The sequence below is a fragment of the Humulus lupulus genome, chromosome 1, assembly GCF_963169125.1.
Source record: "Humulus lupulus chromosome 1, drHumLupu1.1, whole genome shotgun sequence".
Lineage (NCBI taxonomy): Eukaryota > Viridiplantae > Streptophyta > Magnoliopsida > Rosales > Cannabaceae > Humulus > Humulus lupulus.
The window spans coordinates 301269672-301284392 of NC_084793.1; the positions used below are offsets into that span (position 1 = coordinate 301269672).

At 32.8% G+C, this 14721-nt stretch overlaps 1 protein-coding gene across 1 annotated transcript; it reads right to left on the reverse strand.

Annotated features, from left to right (window-relative positions):
* Positions 1-6457: 6457 nt before the first annotated feature.
* Positions 6458-14359, reverse strand: LOC133812559 (BEL1-like homeodomain protein 2). The gene is made up of 5 exons (XM_062246330.1): positions 13963-14359; positions 12022-13695; positions 10305-10690; positions 9166-9226; positions 6458-7566 (listed from the first exon to the last, which is right to left on the reverse strand). Exons 2-5 carry the CDS (start codon positions 13600-13602, stop codon positions 6739-6741), a joined length of 2856 nt encoding a protein of 951 aa, XP_062102314.1. The 5' UTR covers positions 13603-13695; positions 13963-14359; the 3' UTR covers positions 6458-6738.
* Positions 14360-14721: the final 362 nt, after the last annotated feature.

Here is a 14721-nt window from a genome sequence, read left to right on the forward strand (position 1 = left end):
GCAAGAATTGTTTGATGAGAATGAAGACTTGGCTAGGATGGAGAGCACAAGCAGAGAACTATGCAGACTGCTTCAGTGGATTACAAATGCCAAACACTTGAGTAAAGTCAGGAATAGCATGCTTATGGCAGCTGTTGCAACGTTGGTGTATCACATATGGAGAGTGTGAAATGATGTGTTATGGTCTCCAAAACTTTGGCATATTAATCATGTTGTACAGGCAATTCAAAGAGAGATTAAATTTAGGTTGTTTGCTGTAATGCCGAGTAAGGCAAGGAACATAGATAGGGAATGGTTTAATACAATTTGTAGAGATATACAAAGTTGATTGTATAGATGTAAGCGAAACAGGGGGATACCAGGACTTTAGTCACTACAAAAAAAAGGTTCTATACCGAGAACACTATACCGACAACATGTCCTCGGTATAGACATTTCATATGCGCGAGACATTTTCGCAGTTTTGAATAGGTTTAGTTGCTATACCGAGAAACTATACCGAGAACATGTTCTCGGTAGAGGGTTTATAAATATACCCCACAGCCGCGAAGCCCCTTCTCCTTCCTCTCTGGTTTCTCTCAGTTTTCTCCGAGCCGTCCGCCTCCCTCCGCCATTTTCCTCCGTTTTCCTCCCAAAAAGCTCGGTTTTAAGCCTCAAAATTGCCAAGGGTGAAGGGATTTCTGTGTATTTGTTGAAGGTATGGTTTATTTATTCATTTTTTATATATATATATATATATTTATGAAATTGTATAATGATATTTTGTAGTTTTTGTTTGAAGGTTGGGTATTCGGTTTTTGTTGGACTAAAGAGATTGCTAGCAAGATATTGAAGGCATTGGTAAGTTTTTTTAATTTTTCTGTATTTTTTTAATTTTTTTTTCAATTTTTGAATAATTTATGTTTTTTTTATATAAATAATATAATATTAATTTTAATAAAAATCTGAAATTATTATATTAGATAGAATGTATTTATTTTTAGGTTTTCAAAATAAGTATTAGTAAAAATGATATTAGGAATTAGAAAATTGTTATATGAGTAATTAGTATTTTTTTTAAAATAAATTCTATGTTGTTTTGGTGAATTTTATGTGTATTAAACATATTAGTAAATATATTAAATATTTGAGTGTTAATTTGAAAATTTTGGTGGTAATGTTAGTATGTTGTTGTTGTCAATTTTAATTTTTTTTGGTTATGTTAGTAGTAAAAATTCAAATTTTATGAATATTGATGATTAATTTGTTGTTGTTAATTTTTAGTAGAATTTTAATATTTTTGTTAGAAAATTGAATAATTAATAAAATTTAGACTAATAATTATGAATTATATAGTCGTTTAAAATGTATTTGTAATGCTCTCTGCATGATCTGGGTCTGGATATTTTTTATGTCTTATTTGCAGGATTTTAAATGTTGGGATAGATGAAAATATAGTCGTTATGCTGCCGAATTTTTTATAGAATTGTAAAATTTAGAAATATTGTGAATATTAGTAGAAGTACTCAATAAAATTTCTAATTTAATAAATAGTGAATTGATAAGTAAAATAATATATTTTAAAATTAACATTAAAAAAATTAACATTAACATTATGCAACTAAATTTTAATAAAAATAAACATTAATTAAATAATTTAAGTAATAATTAAATCCTAAAGTAAATAAATAAATTTTAAACAAATCTTAGAAATTTTGTTTAAATTAATAAAACTATTCAATAAAGCATAAGTAAAATATGTAATTTAATAAATACTAAATTAATATGTAAAAAAATAATATTTGTTAGTTCTGATTAAATAAAATTAACAAATATATTATTAGAAAACCATTATTAAAATTAAAAAAATTTAATTTAATATTTGTTAGTTTTAATCATTATTAAAATTAAAATTAAAAAAATATGTTTTTAATAATATTTGTTAGTTGTTTTTAATTTTTCTGTATTTTTTTTAATTTTTTTTCAATTTTTGAGTAATTTATGTTTTTTTATATAAATAATATATTTTAAAATTAAGATTAAAAAAATTAACATTAACATTATGCAACTAAATTTTAATAAAAATAAACATTAATTAAATAATTTAAGTAATAATTAAATCCTAAAGTAAATAAATAAATTTTAAACAAATCTTAGAAATTTTGTTTTAATTAATAAAACAATTCAATAAAGCATAAGTAAAATATGTAATTTAATAAATACCAAATTAATATGTCAAATTTAAATAATTTTAATAATATTTACACTGAAATATATTATAGTTAGATATCATAAAACAACATAATTAACTTCAAAGAGCATAAGACATTAAAAAAAACATATTTAATTTTATTTGTTTTTTTCTTTGGTAATAAGAAATTATTACCAAAGATATAATAGTGTTATTATCACCTAGTGATAATATTATATTTTTTTAGTGTTCATCACAAGAAGCCTTAGACCCGTTTAGAGAGGGTGAGTCATTGAAGACTCTTACATTTGCCTCTCTCTGAATTAGGACACACACGTGGATTAATTTGACCGTCAGATATCCCAACTGATTGTGAACGAGGTAATACTTTACACATTGATATACTCCTTAAAATTTAACAATTAATCCATATTAATTTTAAAATATTGAATTTGCATACAATAGCGCCTCCAAATAAACGTGGACGCCATAAAGGATTGAACACGCGGGAGAAGAGGGAACAGTTGGGGCGTCCTCTCCCTCTCGAGTGGGATGTGCGGGGGAGAACATATAAAGAGATCGAAGAGTACAGCTCAAATTTCTCAAGAGAGCTCGGATTACTTGTTCGACAGTACACAGATCCGGATTGTCCTCAATGGTCAAAAGTACCAAATGCCTCGAAAGAAAGAATACTTGCACATTTGGAAGTAAGTAGTTTATGTATTTTCCGACGCCCAGAAATTACGGTATTAATTTCTTGCTAAAATTAACTATCTTAATTAAATATATTACTAACGATAACTTTTTGCAGAAACGTTCTGTGATCAACAAGGAAAATAGAAGGAAACTGAAAGAGCTTAGCTATGGAGGTTCTCAGTCAATCCCAGCCCTACGCTATAAAAATGTTAGTTAATTAATTATTTTTTAGTTTATTTTTCTTATTTACGTTTAATTATTAATTTTATAAAAATATATGAACGTGACAGTGCAATTTAGAGACTGGGCAACTTGAGTCCATCCCGGATAGCTGGATGGATACTCACCATAAATCAGGCACAGGGTGGGTGACAGAGACAGCCAAAAATACTTGGGTACGTTAAGTGTTTTTAAACATTTTTCAAATTTTTAATTGTTTCAAAATTTTAATTACATTATACATTGTATCACAGGAGGAATTGCGTGCATACCGCGACACACAGCAGACACAGGCAACTGATACTGAGAGTTCCACACCAGTTTCGAGTGCGCCTGAAGATGAAGACATATCTTTGATACAAACTGTCTTCGGAAAACGACGGGGCCACCAGAAAGGATATGGACGTATCCTTAACATAAGGGGCCGAACTCCATTTGATTTTCGTCCTTCACAAACTAGAGATGAAGAGTTGTTTGAGATGAGAGAGCGTCTTCGACAGTTAGAGGAGCATGTCCGGACTCATTGTATCACCCCGGGATCTCAATGTGCCCCACCACCACCCGATGATCCCGATGTTGGAGCACCGACTCAGTAGGACTTATGTATGAATTTTATTACAATTGATTATTACATTATCATGTTTAAGACAATTCTTTATTTTGATTCAGCGAACATACTCTTATGTTTTTATTTATATGTTTAATATAAGTGTTTTAATTTTATTCTATTTTTTTATATTTAATTCAAAATAAATAAATAAATAAATAAGGGAATAACAAATATAAAAAAAAAATTGGGGAAAAGTCTATACCGAGGACATTGTCCTCGGTATATACCACTAAGATGTCGGTATATACCAATACGATGACAAATTGGGGATGGTTGTACCGAGGACTTTTGTCACTTTCTACCGAGGACAATGTCCTCGGTAAAACCTATACCGAGAACATTTTTAATGTCGTCGGTAGAAGTTTTGTTTTACCGACGCGGATGTACCGATAACTTTCTACCGACGACATTGTCTCGGTAGAGGTTATACCGAGGACATTTGGGCTTATACCGAGGACATTTGTTCTCGGTATAGGCCCTGTTTTTTGTAGTGAGTGTTCAAAAGTTGAAAAATTGTAAATGTAATTGGTTGTTTGAGTAATACAAAGACTTCTTATTCAAAAAAAAAATCATTCTATTATATATATATATTTTAAAAACATGGAACTAATTTTTATTAAAATTATAAATAATGTTTATAATTTTAAAATTAAACAAATATGCATTATACGTTGCTTTTACCTATTGAATTATATATACATATACATCACTCCTAATAAATTTTTATAATAATAATAATCCATCAACATGAAATTACAAAAAATAGTTATATACTTATTTTTACAATGCACTATTACAAAAATAAATTTTTATTTTTCTTTTTTTATATATATGGGGTTAAAAAACAAATTTATAGGACCCCCTATTACTTAGGTTCTTATGCATAATCGCACGAAGTAATAGACCTCCTATTAGATATATTTTTTTAATCTTCTACTTTATTTATTTATTTACAATTGTAAGGTGGGTTTTTTTTTACCTTTTGTTTTGTTGTTAATTTGATGTATTTTGTTTGTGTGCATTGATAGAACCGAAGTAATATTAATTATAGGCCACTACTCATATTACTTTGCTTGTGTTGTACCCATTTAATTACTTCATATTACTTTGCTTATTGTGTTCTAGAAGACTGACTATCAATTGTAAAGGCACAACATATTTAAAAATTTCAAAATTAATTATAGTCAGTACTGTTTGTAAGTATGAGTCATGCATTGTCATAAAATTATTCTCTACTAATTGGGATTTTTGGCTCTTATATATTAGTTATTAATTCTCAATAATTAAATAATGATTTTATATATGGTTGTGAAGTTCTAATAATTAATTAGATATTTCAAGACCAAGTTTTATTTCATACACTTATTACATCTAGCTACCTTGATATTGATATAAATGCAATAAGTTTATTCGACGAAAAGATAACGTTTCTTTCAAATCTATTTATGCTGAGAGAATAGTATTAATTCTTATGGAATGAAATAATTGAGCAACATGATACAAATCCTAATTTTAAGGGCAATGGAGTTTGTTTTTTTTCGTATATATATTCGTTTTCCAATGTGACATTTGTTTTGTCCTTTGAATAAAACCTAAAATCGACTACACAAAAGGATCGACGAAGGAATAACTATGCTAGCATTTTTCGAAGATATACCTCTTAAGTAATAACTTAATTCATGCTCCATACACCAATTAAAAATTATCATTAATACTAATATGTGATGATCGATTTATTACGTATGGCCTTGAAAAAAAAAACCTCGCATTTATTTTAATTGAATCAAGAACTGGCTTTAAATTAGTTGAAAATTAGATCAATCACTATCAAATAAAAAATATCATACCATTACAATTCATTCAAATTTAAAATTAATGAAGATGAGCTTCATTTCAATCATTAATGGATTAATAATCACCTAACACATATTAATGATAATTACTGACTTTGCTTTTTTGTTTGTTTGTTTTATTTATCACTTTTAATGTAAATTAATATCATGTTTCTGGTTTTTATATTAATACATGTTTTAATCACTTATGTTTTCTTCAGATTTTTTGTAACTAATTATCAGTTGAGATGTACTCGTGAATTTGTGATATATAAATGCATGTATATATATCTTTCTTTTACCATTTTTTTCTCATCAAAATAGAAAATAATTCAAGACGACAATTCATATGATTAAATAACAAAATAATATATATGATAATTTTCGTATAAATTGTGTTGATTAGGTCTAATGAGTTAATTAATAAAAATATAAGTGAATTTCGGATTAATTTGCTCTTAATTAACAAAAAATAAACTCGCGCGGAACACACTTTTGTTTAAATATTAAAAGCTATGTGTACATATTAACGTACAATAAAAAAATAAAAAAAAAACATATTTATTAATAATTATTATTATAATAATAATATTTCAATAGAGAGCTTAAGCAGGTTTTTGCATGTATCTATTTGACGTATTAAATACAAGTACTTAAAAATTAATTAACTGACGTGTATAATTTGTTATTACACTTTTTTTTTCGTAAGTTTTGTTTACAGCATTTTTAATCATGCAGTATTATATTTAGGTCTACTCAAAATATCATATTATGTATAAAGGTATTAATTCATATGTTCCTCATCTTGAATATGATTAACTTTCTTCTTCTTATTATTATTATTACAGTAATTGAATACTCCTATAAAGGTATTAAAAATACCTAATTAAAGTACACAGAAGCGGATGATGAGAAAAAGAAAAAGAAAAAAAAAAAGGAAAAAACAATCTACTATACAATTACAATAATATCCCCCATACAGCTAGCTATATATTAGCTAATGTAAAAGTAAAGCTACGTCTCTGTAACGTATTTTTTCTTCTTCTTTTGTTCATAGAATATAATTGAAATGTTAAAAAGGAAAAAAAATTAAAAATTTAAAGTGTTTCTCTCTCTCTCTTTCTCTGTTCTCCCCTTTAAAAGCTAATTAACATATATATAATAAAAATATATATGTTGAGAAATTAATATTTGATAGTGATGGTGAATAATCAGCTTCCAAAGTCTCTAACAGAGAAAGGAGAAGTAGTGTTCTCAGGCATGTTCCCGGCATGGCGTAGCCCTAGAGTGAGTGACACGTCACCAGCCGTAGTAGTGGCAGTGGTCCCAAAGGCAATGAGAGCCGCGGCTCCACCATTGTGATGATCAGAACAAGCAATATTCATATTATTATTATTTTGACTAGAAGTAGTAGGAGTAGTAATGGTCCCGAAATCACCTGCATTAACCATGCTGACACGTCGACACGCGTCCTCTGCGGCGGCGGCGAAGCTCTGCGCGACGGGTGGCGCGACTAGCTCGGACGACGAGGGTGTAGTTGACGTGGAAAAGGGCTGGTGGTGCTGCTGCTGCTGATGCTGCAGCTGCTGCTGTTGCTGATGCTGGGCCTGCTGCTGGCCTTGTTTGATCATCGCAGCTTGGTTTTCCGAGAAGGGTTGCCTAATGCCACTATTATTATTGATTGCGACGAGTGAAGGGTCGCTTTCCATGGCATTGATATCGGATCTTGTAGCTGTGGCTGTTGCTGTCGTTGTTGCTGTCGTTTGTGGTGTAAGAGTTGTCGTTGCTTGCGTGGCAGCTGTCGTTGGAGTTTGTGCGAGCAGCTGATGGTGTTGGTGGTGACCACTAGTGCTACTATTTTGGCTGTTAATAATGTTCCTATTACTACTACTCCTGATCATCAGCTGATCATGTTGATGATGGTCTGATCTTTCTTGATCTGATGATAGTGTGTCTTCTTCTTTCGTTTCTTGTTGGTACATCTCCTCCACCATGGGTTTCCACAACCTAACCCTTGCATTTATGAACCAGTTTGAAACCTGAAAAATCAAACCATTAGTACATATGTACTAATAATAATAAAAAAAATAATATTATTAATAATCATGCAGCTTTTGACTCTCAACTATTTTATTCAAGCAAAAGGCTTAACATGGTAATAATTAAAAATCATCATTAGAAATTCGCTCTCTGCCCAACTTCTACTTTAGATAAATTATGAGCAAGAAAATCATGTATACACATATAGTAATACTATATATGTGTACAAAAAGACCTATATCGATCGGTACTTCTTTCAAAAGTAAAAATAGTGAAAGGCTGTTATTATATCATCCCTATTATTGTGTATTGTATCAGAGTAGTCAATTTATCTTTTTCTTTCGACGACCTCAATACGAAACTATTCATTATTTTTCTCCAGAAAGTACAGTTGAAAGTACCTCTTATTACTTTAATCAGAACAAGTTTAATTACTAGCAAATTATATGATCCAGTATATGACTATATATACATATGTATATTTTTAATTATTAGTCTACTTATTAGTCAGTGTAGGGTGGTGACTAGATGTCGCACCTAAATACATGTTTGAAATGACTAGTCTTACCAAAAAAGAATGCGAACCGTTATATATACGAGTTAGGCAAATAGTATTTTTCTAATTACAAGAAAAAGGTGCACCATATATCTAGATACGAGACAGGTCAACCACCGAGATCATTTCTTGAAATTTTTTGGATCATACGCTAGCTACATAAATATGTACAAATTAAATTGCAGAAATATACGTAACAAACTTAATTAATTAAGCTATAATTCCACTATTGTGAATATTAAACCCTAATTGATTATTATTTGAAGATGAGCGCATGCATGTAAAACTAAAGCTAGGTTAACAGTACTACTAGATGAGCTAATGGAACAGTGATAGATGAGTTACTAGATGGCATGAATTATACGAATAATGACAGTTTTTGAAAACAGTAGATACTACTTGTAAAAATATTTAATAAGCCCTATGAATATAGGTTTTCACACACACAAAAAGAAAGTGTGAGACAAATACTATTTCTCTAGTACTACACTAGACAAATTTAATTTGAGTCTTTATGGTTTCTATCGAGTGGTTGGAGAGACTCATTTGTGAAGAGAGAGAGAGAGCGAGAGAGAGAGAGAGAATGCGTATGTGGGGGAGGAGAGAGAGAGAGAGAGAATCAAAGCTGCAAACTCTTATGTCTCGTCTCTAATGTACTTAGCAAACTACTGCCCCTTTTTCAAAAATTGTCTGTGGGGTTCTTTCCGCTGTTATCAGAATTTATGTCATTGCGTAGTAGAATCCAAAGTAAAGCTGAATGAAAAAGAAGAGAATAGGAAAACAACATTGTCTTTCTCCACAAATTACAAAAGCAAAACATAACCCAAAACCATGCAAACTCTATCTGAACCTACTGATGGTCCCTTCCAATATAACTTCTTCTTATTATTATATTATCATTTTCACTTTCTTATCTCTTGAGTTTTAAATGCTTATCTCACATTTAAACAAAAAGACTATACTATACAATAATAGAGCTAGTATACATATACATATTATATGTATTAATTATAGAGAGAGAGAGAGAGAGAGAATCAATTACCTGATTCCTTGATAAACCAGTCTGTCGAGCCAACAGATGCTTATCTGCATCACTTGGATACCTGAGAAAGAGACCAGGAAAATGACATCAGTCTCCTTGCCTAAACTGTATAAAGAAACGTCAAGCTTTCTGTACCACAGAAGGGATATAGAACCCTTTTCTCGTTTTTCCTTTTTTAAAAATAAATAAAAAAAACTCTGTGTAGTGGGCGTGAGAATCCAAAAAAAAAAATGAAGAGAAAGAAAGATTAGCAGTATCTATAGGTCTTTAGCCACTAGGCTCTAGAGGTGTAGCTGTGTACGTTAAGTTAAAAAAGTAGATCATCAATTACAGGTACTGATCACTACTGATCATTTTCTCTTTAACTCAATATCTACAACGTGTTTTTCTCAGAGCGAGACAGAAATGAAATTATAGTTTAATTAATGTGAGCTGATCTTTTCTCCCAGCTTTTTACTGTCGAGACAAAGCCTAAGGACACTGCACCCTCCTTATTATTATAGTTATAGCTAACTATTCGCTCTTCCTTTAAAACATACTATTTATTATTATAACTGCGCCCATGCAAAGCGCTTCTTGTTTTTAGTTAAACTCAAAAAGTTTTAATGCCATGCATTATCTATTCCATCGATCCAACTATGATATCCTGATAATTATAAGCTTTTTTTTTCCTTTATTCTTTGGGCTTTTCAACTCCCATTATATAAAGAAAAGAATATAAAAGATGTAACAGTACCACACCAACATAAACTGCAAAAGACTAGTGTAATGAGTCAAGTTACATGTTTTAAGATGTGTGACGGTTTACTTACTATCCTATTGACTATATATTCTTATGCATGCGATAATTCTAGTATTAACACTATCACATGTGTATATGGTGTAATCAACATTTCTAACATCATAATCTGATATTAAATTATCATATTTATCATATGGGGTGCCGTAACAATATATATGTGACAATCTATTATATATGTGTTATGTGACATTTTTGGTATACTATACCACATGGATACATATATATATATGATATAGCAATATATAGTACTGAGATAATCAATAACGTTTCTATACAAGAAAAATTAAGGTCAGAAAGAAGTAAGAAAAAAATGGAGAAAAAAAGAAGAAAAACGTACGGATGAAGAAAATGCTCAAAGAGCCAGGCTCGTAAGATGTTGACAGAGCGTTCGGGCAAGCCTCGTTGAGGTCTCCAAGCTTCTTGTTCCATCATCCCAATTGATTGGAAAGCTCTTTGCTGTCTTAGGCTTTGTTCTAGAATCTTAAGCCTCGGAGTTTCTCCTTTAGTGATTCCAGAGGTTCCAGCGCCATCTTTCTCCCCCAGCAAGTCACAGCTGTGCTTCAACTGGGCCAATATGGCGTCTTTGAGACATCGAAAATGGCGAGACATTGCCTTCTGAGCTAGGGCAGTGTACGGCACCGCCGCACCGAACCCCATAACTAGATCGAACGAGTTAACCACCATTTGCATTTGTTCGCAGTAGTGGTTGTATCTTCGGTCAACCTGTAACCATCGTAATATATATATATAAGTAAATAATTATTAGATAATAATATATATATATGTTTTCTTTGTGGTATTTCCACTAATATAAACCATTACGTCATGAATAAGTATTATTATTCTTGTTGTTTAATAATTCAAGGATTTTATGGTTAGTACTTTTCCTTCACTACCTATCAAACAAAGGAAAATAGTGAGTTGACGAAAGCAACGTGCCAACGAAAAACGTTAATGAACTGATAAAATGTCTAAATCATAGTATATACTAGAGAAGGGGTTTTATAATTTTCACCTCGAAATAATAACAATAATGATAGTAATACAAGTAGTTGTTATATAATTAATAAAAAAAAAAGAGAGAAAATTAATAGGGATATGGTCAAATAGAAAATTCACAAAGGAATGAAGAGAAAGAGAAGCATACTTAATTAAGAGGGGTGATATCATATATGGGACTATGTATATATATGGTGAAGGGAGTAAATGCTTGAATCAAAAACTTGTGCAGAGAAATGATTGTGAATTGGAATAGTAAGATTTATATGTATATATTCCCAGCTGATTTTGGTTTTATGGTCAATATATACGGCTAACGGCAGACCCTATAGCTAGTGTGCTCTATATACAATCCAAAAAAAAGAGGAGAGAAATAAAGAAAGAGAAAAGAATATTTCTACTTCTCTGTCCACTAAGTCAACAAAGATTATAATGTCATATTATACATACATATATATATATATATAGCTTGCCTTTGCTGCTATATATTACTATGATGGGTATGAATCAAATAAGACCAGGTACTGGCATTCGTCTACGTAATTTGGATATCTTCCCAATCACAAGGAACGTCCCTTCTCTTAGTATATATACCCCTAATATAGTAGTCTCTCACGTTTTCACCAAACTTCAGCTCACATAACAAATTACCAATATTAATTGTACCTTAAAGCAATCTCACCACCAATCCAATCCAATCAATACCAAACCTATTATAAAAAATCACTAACCCCCTCAACCAAAAAAAAAAGTGTATAGGCAAAGCCTATATACCAATTTGGTCCCTGGTCTATGATAAGCTAAAACCTTAATATCACACAGCAGCCGGCCTTTTCCTTGTTCTAGGACCTTTTTTTTTTTTTTATATATTAGCAATGACTTGCCGGAAAGTTCTGTTTGTTTGTGAACAAAGTTTTTGAGATAAAAATATTACTAAAAACATTAATTATGGACTTAAAAAACGAAAGTGTGTGTCTTTGACTCGAGAAAGAGAGAGAGAGAGGGGTGAGGTACTCAAGGGGGGAGAGAGAGAGAGAGAGAGAGAGATTACATGCCTCATCAAGCATGGAGAGCAGTTTGACCTTTCTCCGTTGATGTTCAATCCTATCAGCGGCGGACAACGGAGGAGCACTGACATCCTTTGAAGAAGAGGAAGAACCGCCGCCGCCGCCGCCGCCGCTACTGGTGCCGGGATTAGAACTAGGGTTTGTAATATTATTCCTTGATGAATTACCGAACTTGTTCTTCTTAAACTGACCCCTACCGACGCTACAAAACTCTTCCAAAAGCTCTTGTGCTGCCTTCACGTACTTGGAATTCCTCAACACGTTGACCACACTCAACGAAGAACCGAACCCGACGTGGACCTGGTGTTGATGGTTCGGACCCATCAATCCTCCACCTCCTCCTCCGGCTTGTAAATGCATTGCCGATGCCTGAGCCTGGCTAGCGGTACCGGTGCCGTAATTCTTGTAAGGATAATGGTCTGGTCCCGAAGAACCGCTTCCACCTCCGCCACCGTAATACAATAAGGCGGTGTTTCCCATTCGAAGCTCTTCGGCTTTTGCGGCGGCCTCCAATGGTTGTAACGGCGATGATAACGTCAGCGATAGGCCTTGACCTTCAACGTGATGATGATGGGGATGCGGAACTCCGCCAATTTCGTTGGTGGGACCACCTCCTTCATTGGAGGTGTCTGGTATCCATGTGTACTGACCAAAAGCCCCTCCCGCCGTACCGGCAGGAGCAGTAAAAGCTTGAACTAGGGAAGTACTGGTTGAAGGGTTGGGAAGAAGCATGTGAAGGGTAGAAGAGGAATTTGATACAGCAGGAGGAGGAGATGGCGATCTTGGTTGTGGATTCATTAAGAAAAGCTGCATGGCAGCGGCTGAGTCCGCATTAATGCCCGAAATCTGGTGATGTTGTTGTTGTTGATGATGATGATGATGATGATGATGAGCTATACTGTCACGGGCACTAGCCTGATGATGAGACTTTGAATTATGACTATTATTATTGTTGTTATTATCACCTAAGGACCCGAGTCCACCAGCGCCGCCTATCATCATCCCTTGTCTTCCACCACCATACCATTCGTTACCAACTCCGCTCGACGCCTGCTGAGGTCTCGGTGACCGATAACTCGGCGGCGCCATCGCCTGCTGATGCTGCTGATCCAACAATTCGGCCGCAGAAGTGTGGCCTTGAGAGAAATTGAACATCTCAGATAACATCCCGGCCGATTCGTAAACCGGTAGGGTTCCTGATTCATCCTCATCGATGCCGACCAATGGCGGCTGCGGTTCGTACCCGCCTTGCACCCTCAGTTTGTCTCGTCGGATCTGCTGGGCTATGTGGTGTTGGTGGTGATGGTGGTGGTGGTGGTGGTCTTGGTGTGAGGCGTTTGTCACGGCAACGGGCGCCGGTGATCTCTCGAAACCATTCGAGAAGGTGTTAGTACTGAAGATGCCTGCAGCTGGGGCTTGGTGGTAATCTTGGGACATAGAATTGGAACAATTGTCGTTGCCGTTGTTGTTGTTGTTGGTCAGCTTTTCTGACGACGAGCTTGAAATGATTGAGTAGTTGTTAAGCTTAGAGTTGGAGAAGATTATTGATGGTGTTGTAGTTATTCCCATATCTCAAGCTACTGATCTTCTTCTTCATCATCTTCTTTTTCTCCTTCCGATGATATATATGACGATCTTCAAAATTCAGTCACCTTAGTAGTACTGTTCAATTCAGTTTAATGGATCCATTAGTTAAAAAAATATATACATAAAGCCAAACAAAACAATACCCACTTCGTGCACAATTTGAGTTATAGTACACTCATCACCAAAATTAATCACACCCAACAAAAAAAAGAAAATGAAGTGGGACTTTTTTGGTATTGCCTTTATGAATTTTTTATTTATATCCAACCTTTATCATTTTCTGCTTTGTTCTTAATCTCTTATATATATTTATTTATATATAAACATAATATATATATATACCTCTTGGAGTTGCAGAGTATGAAAGGATGTAAAGCTCTCAGACATCGTTTTCCTCTTCTGTGGTATTGAAAGCTTCTTGAATTTGTTTCTCTCTCTCTCTGGTCTTTTTCTTTCTCTTTCTCTCCTTTTCTCAAAAAATTTCTGCTCTGCAGTACTGAGTGTTTTTGCAATCACCTTCTGGAAAAAGAGAGATGAAAAAATAAAAGAAAATAAAAATGGAGGCTTTTGAGGGAGCTTAGATGGATATGGGAGAGGTTACTGATATCTCTCTCAAACCAACAAATAACCCAAAGAGAAAATTAAAGAGAAGCAGTCGCTATTCCCTATTCCTCTTCTCCTTCTTCTTCACAATTCACATCACCCTCTTCTCTTTCCTCTCTCTCTATCTCTCTCTCTATCTCACCATTATTTTATATTTATTCAATTTTTATTCTTTCCTATCAAAATTTATATATCGAAAAAGAAAAATATAATAAATGACCAAGTTTTATTTTTTAAAATAGAGAATAGAAGAGAACTAATAAATATAAAAAAAAAAAGAAGAAGACTTATTTGTTAGTCATTTTCCCAAAATGACCCTAGTATATGCTCAAGCTCAACTATAGATTGTATACATAGGTAGCTCATTGAGTTGAGTCTTTTTCTTTTTCGATTAAAGAAAAAAAAAGTTGAGTATTTTATTCCACAGGATAAAACTCTGAGTTCATATTATTACTACCCTTTTGCTTATAAAAATTGTTCCTTTTGTTAATCGAATAT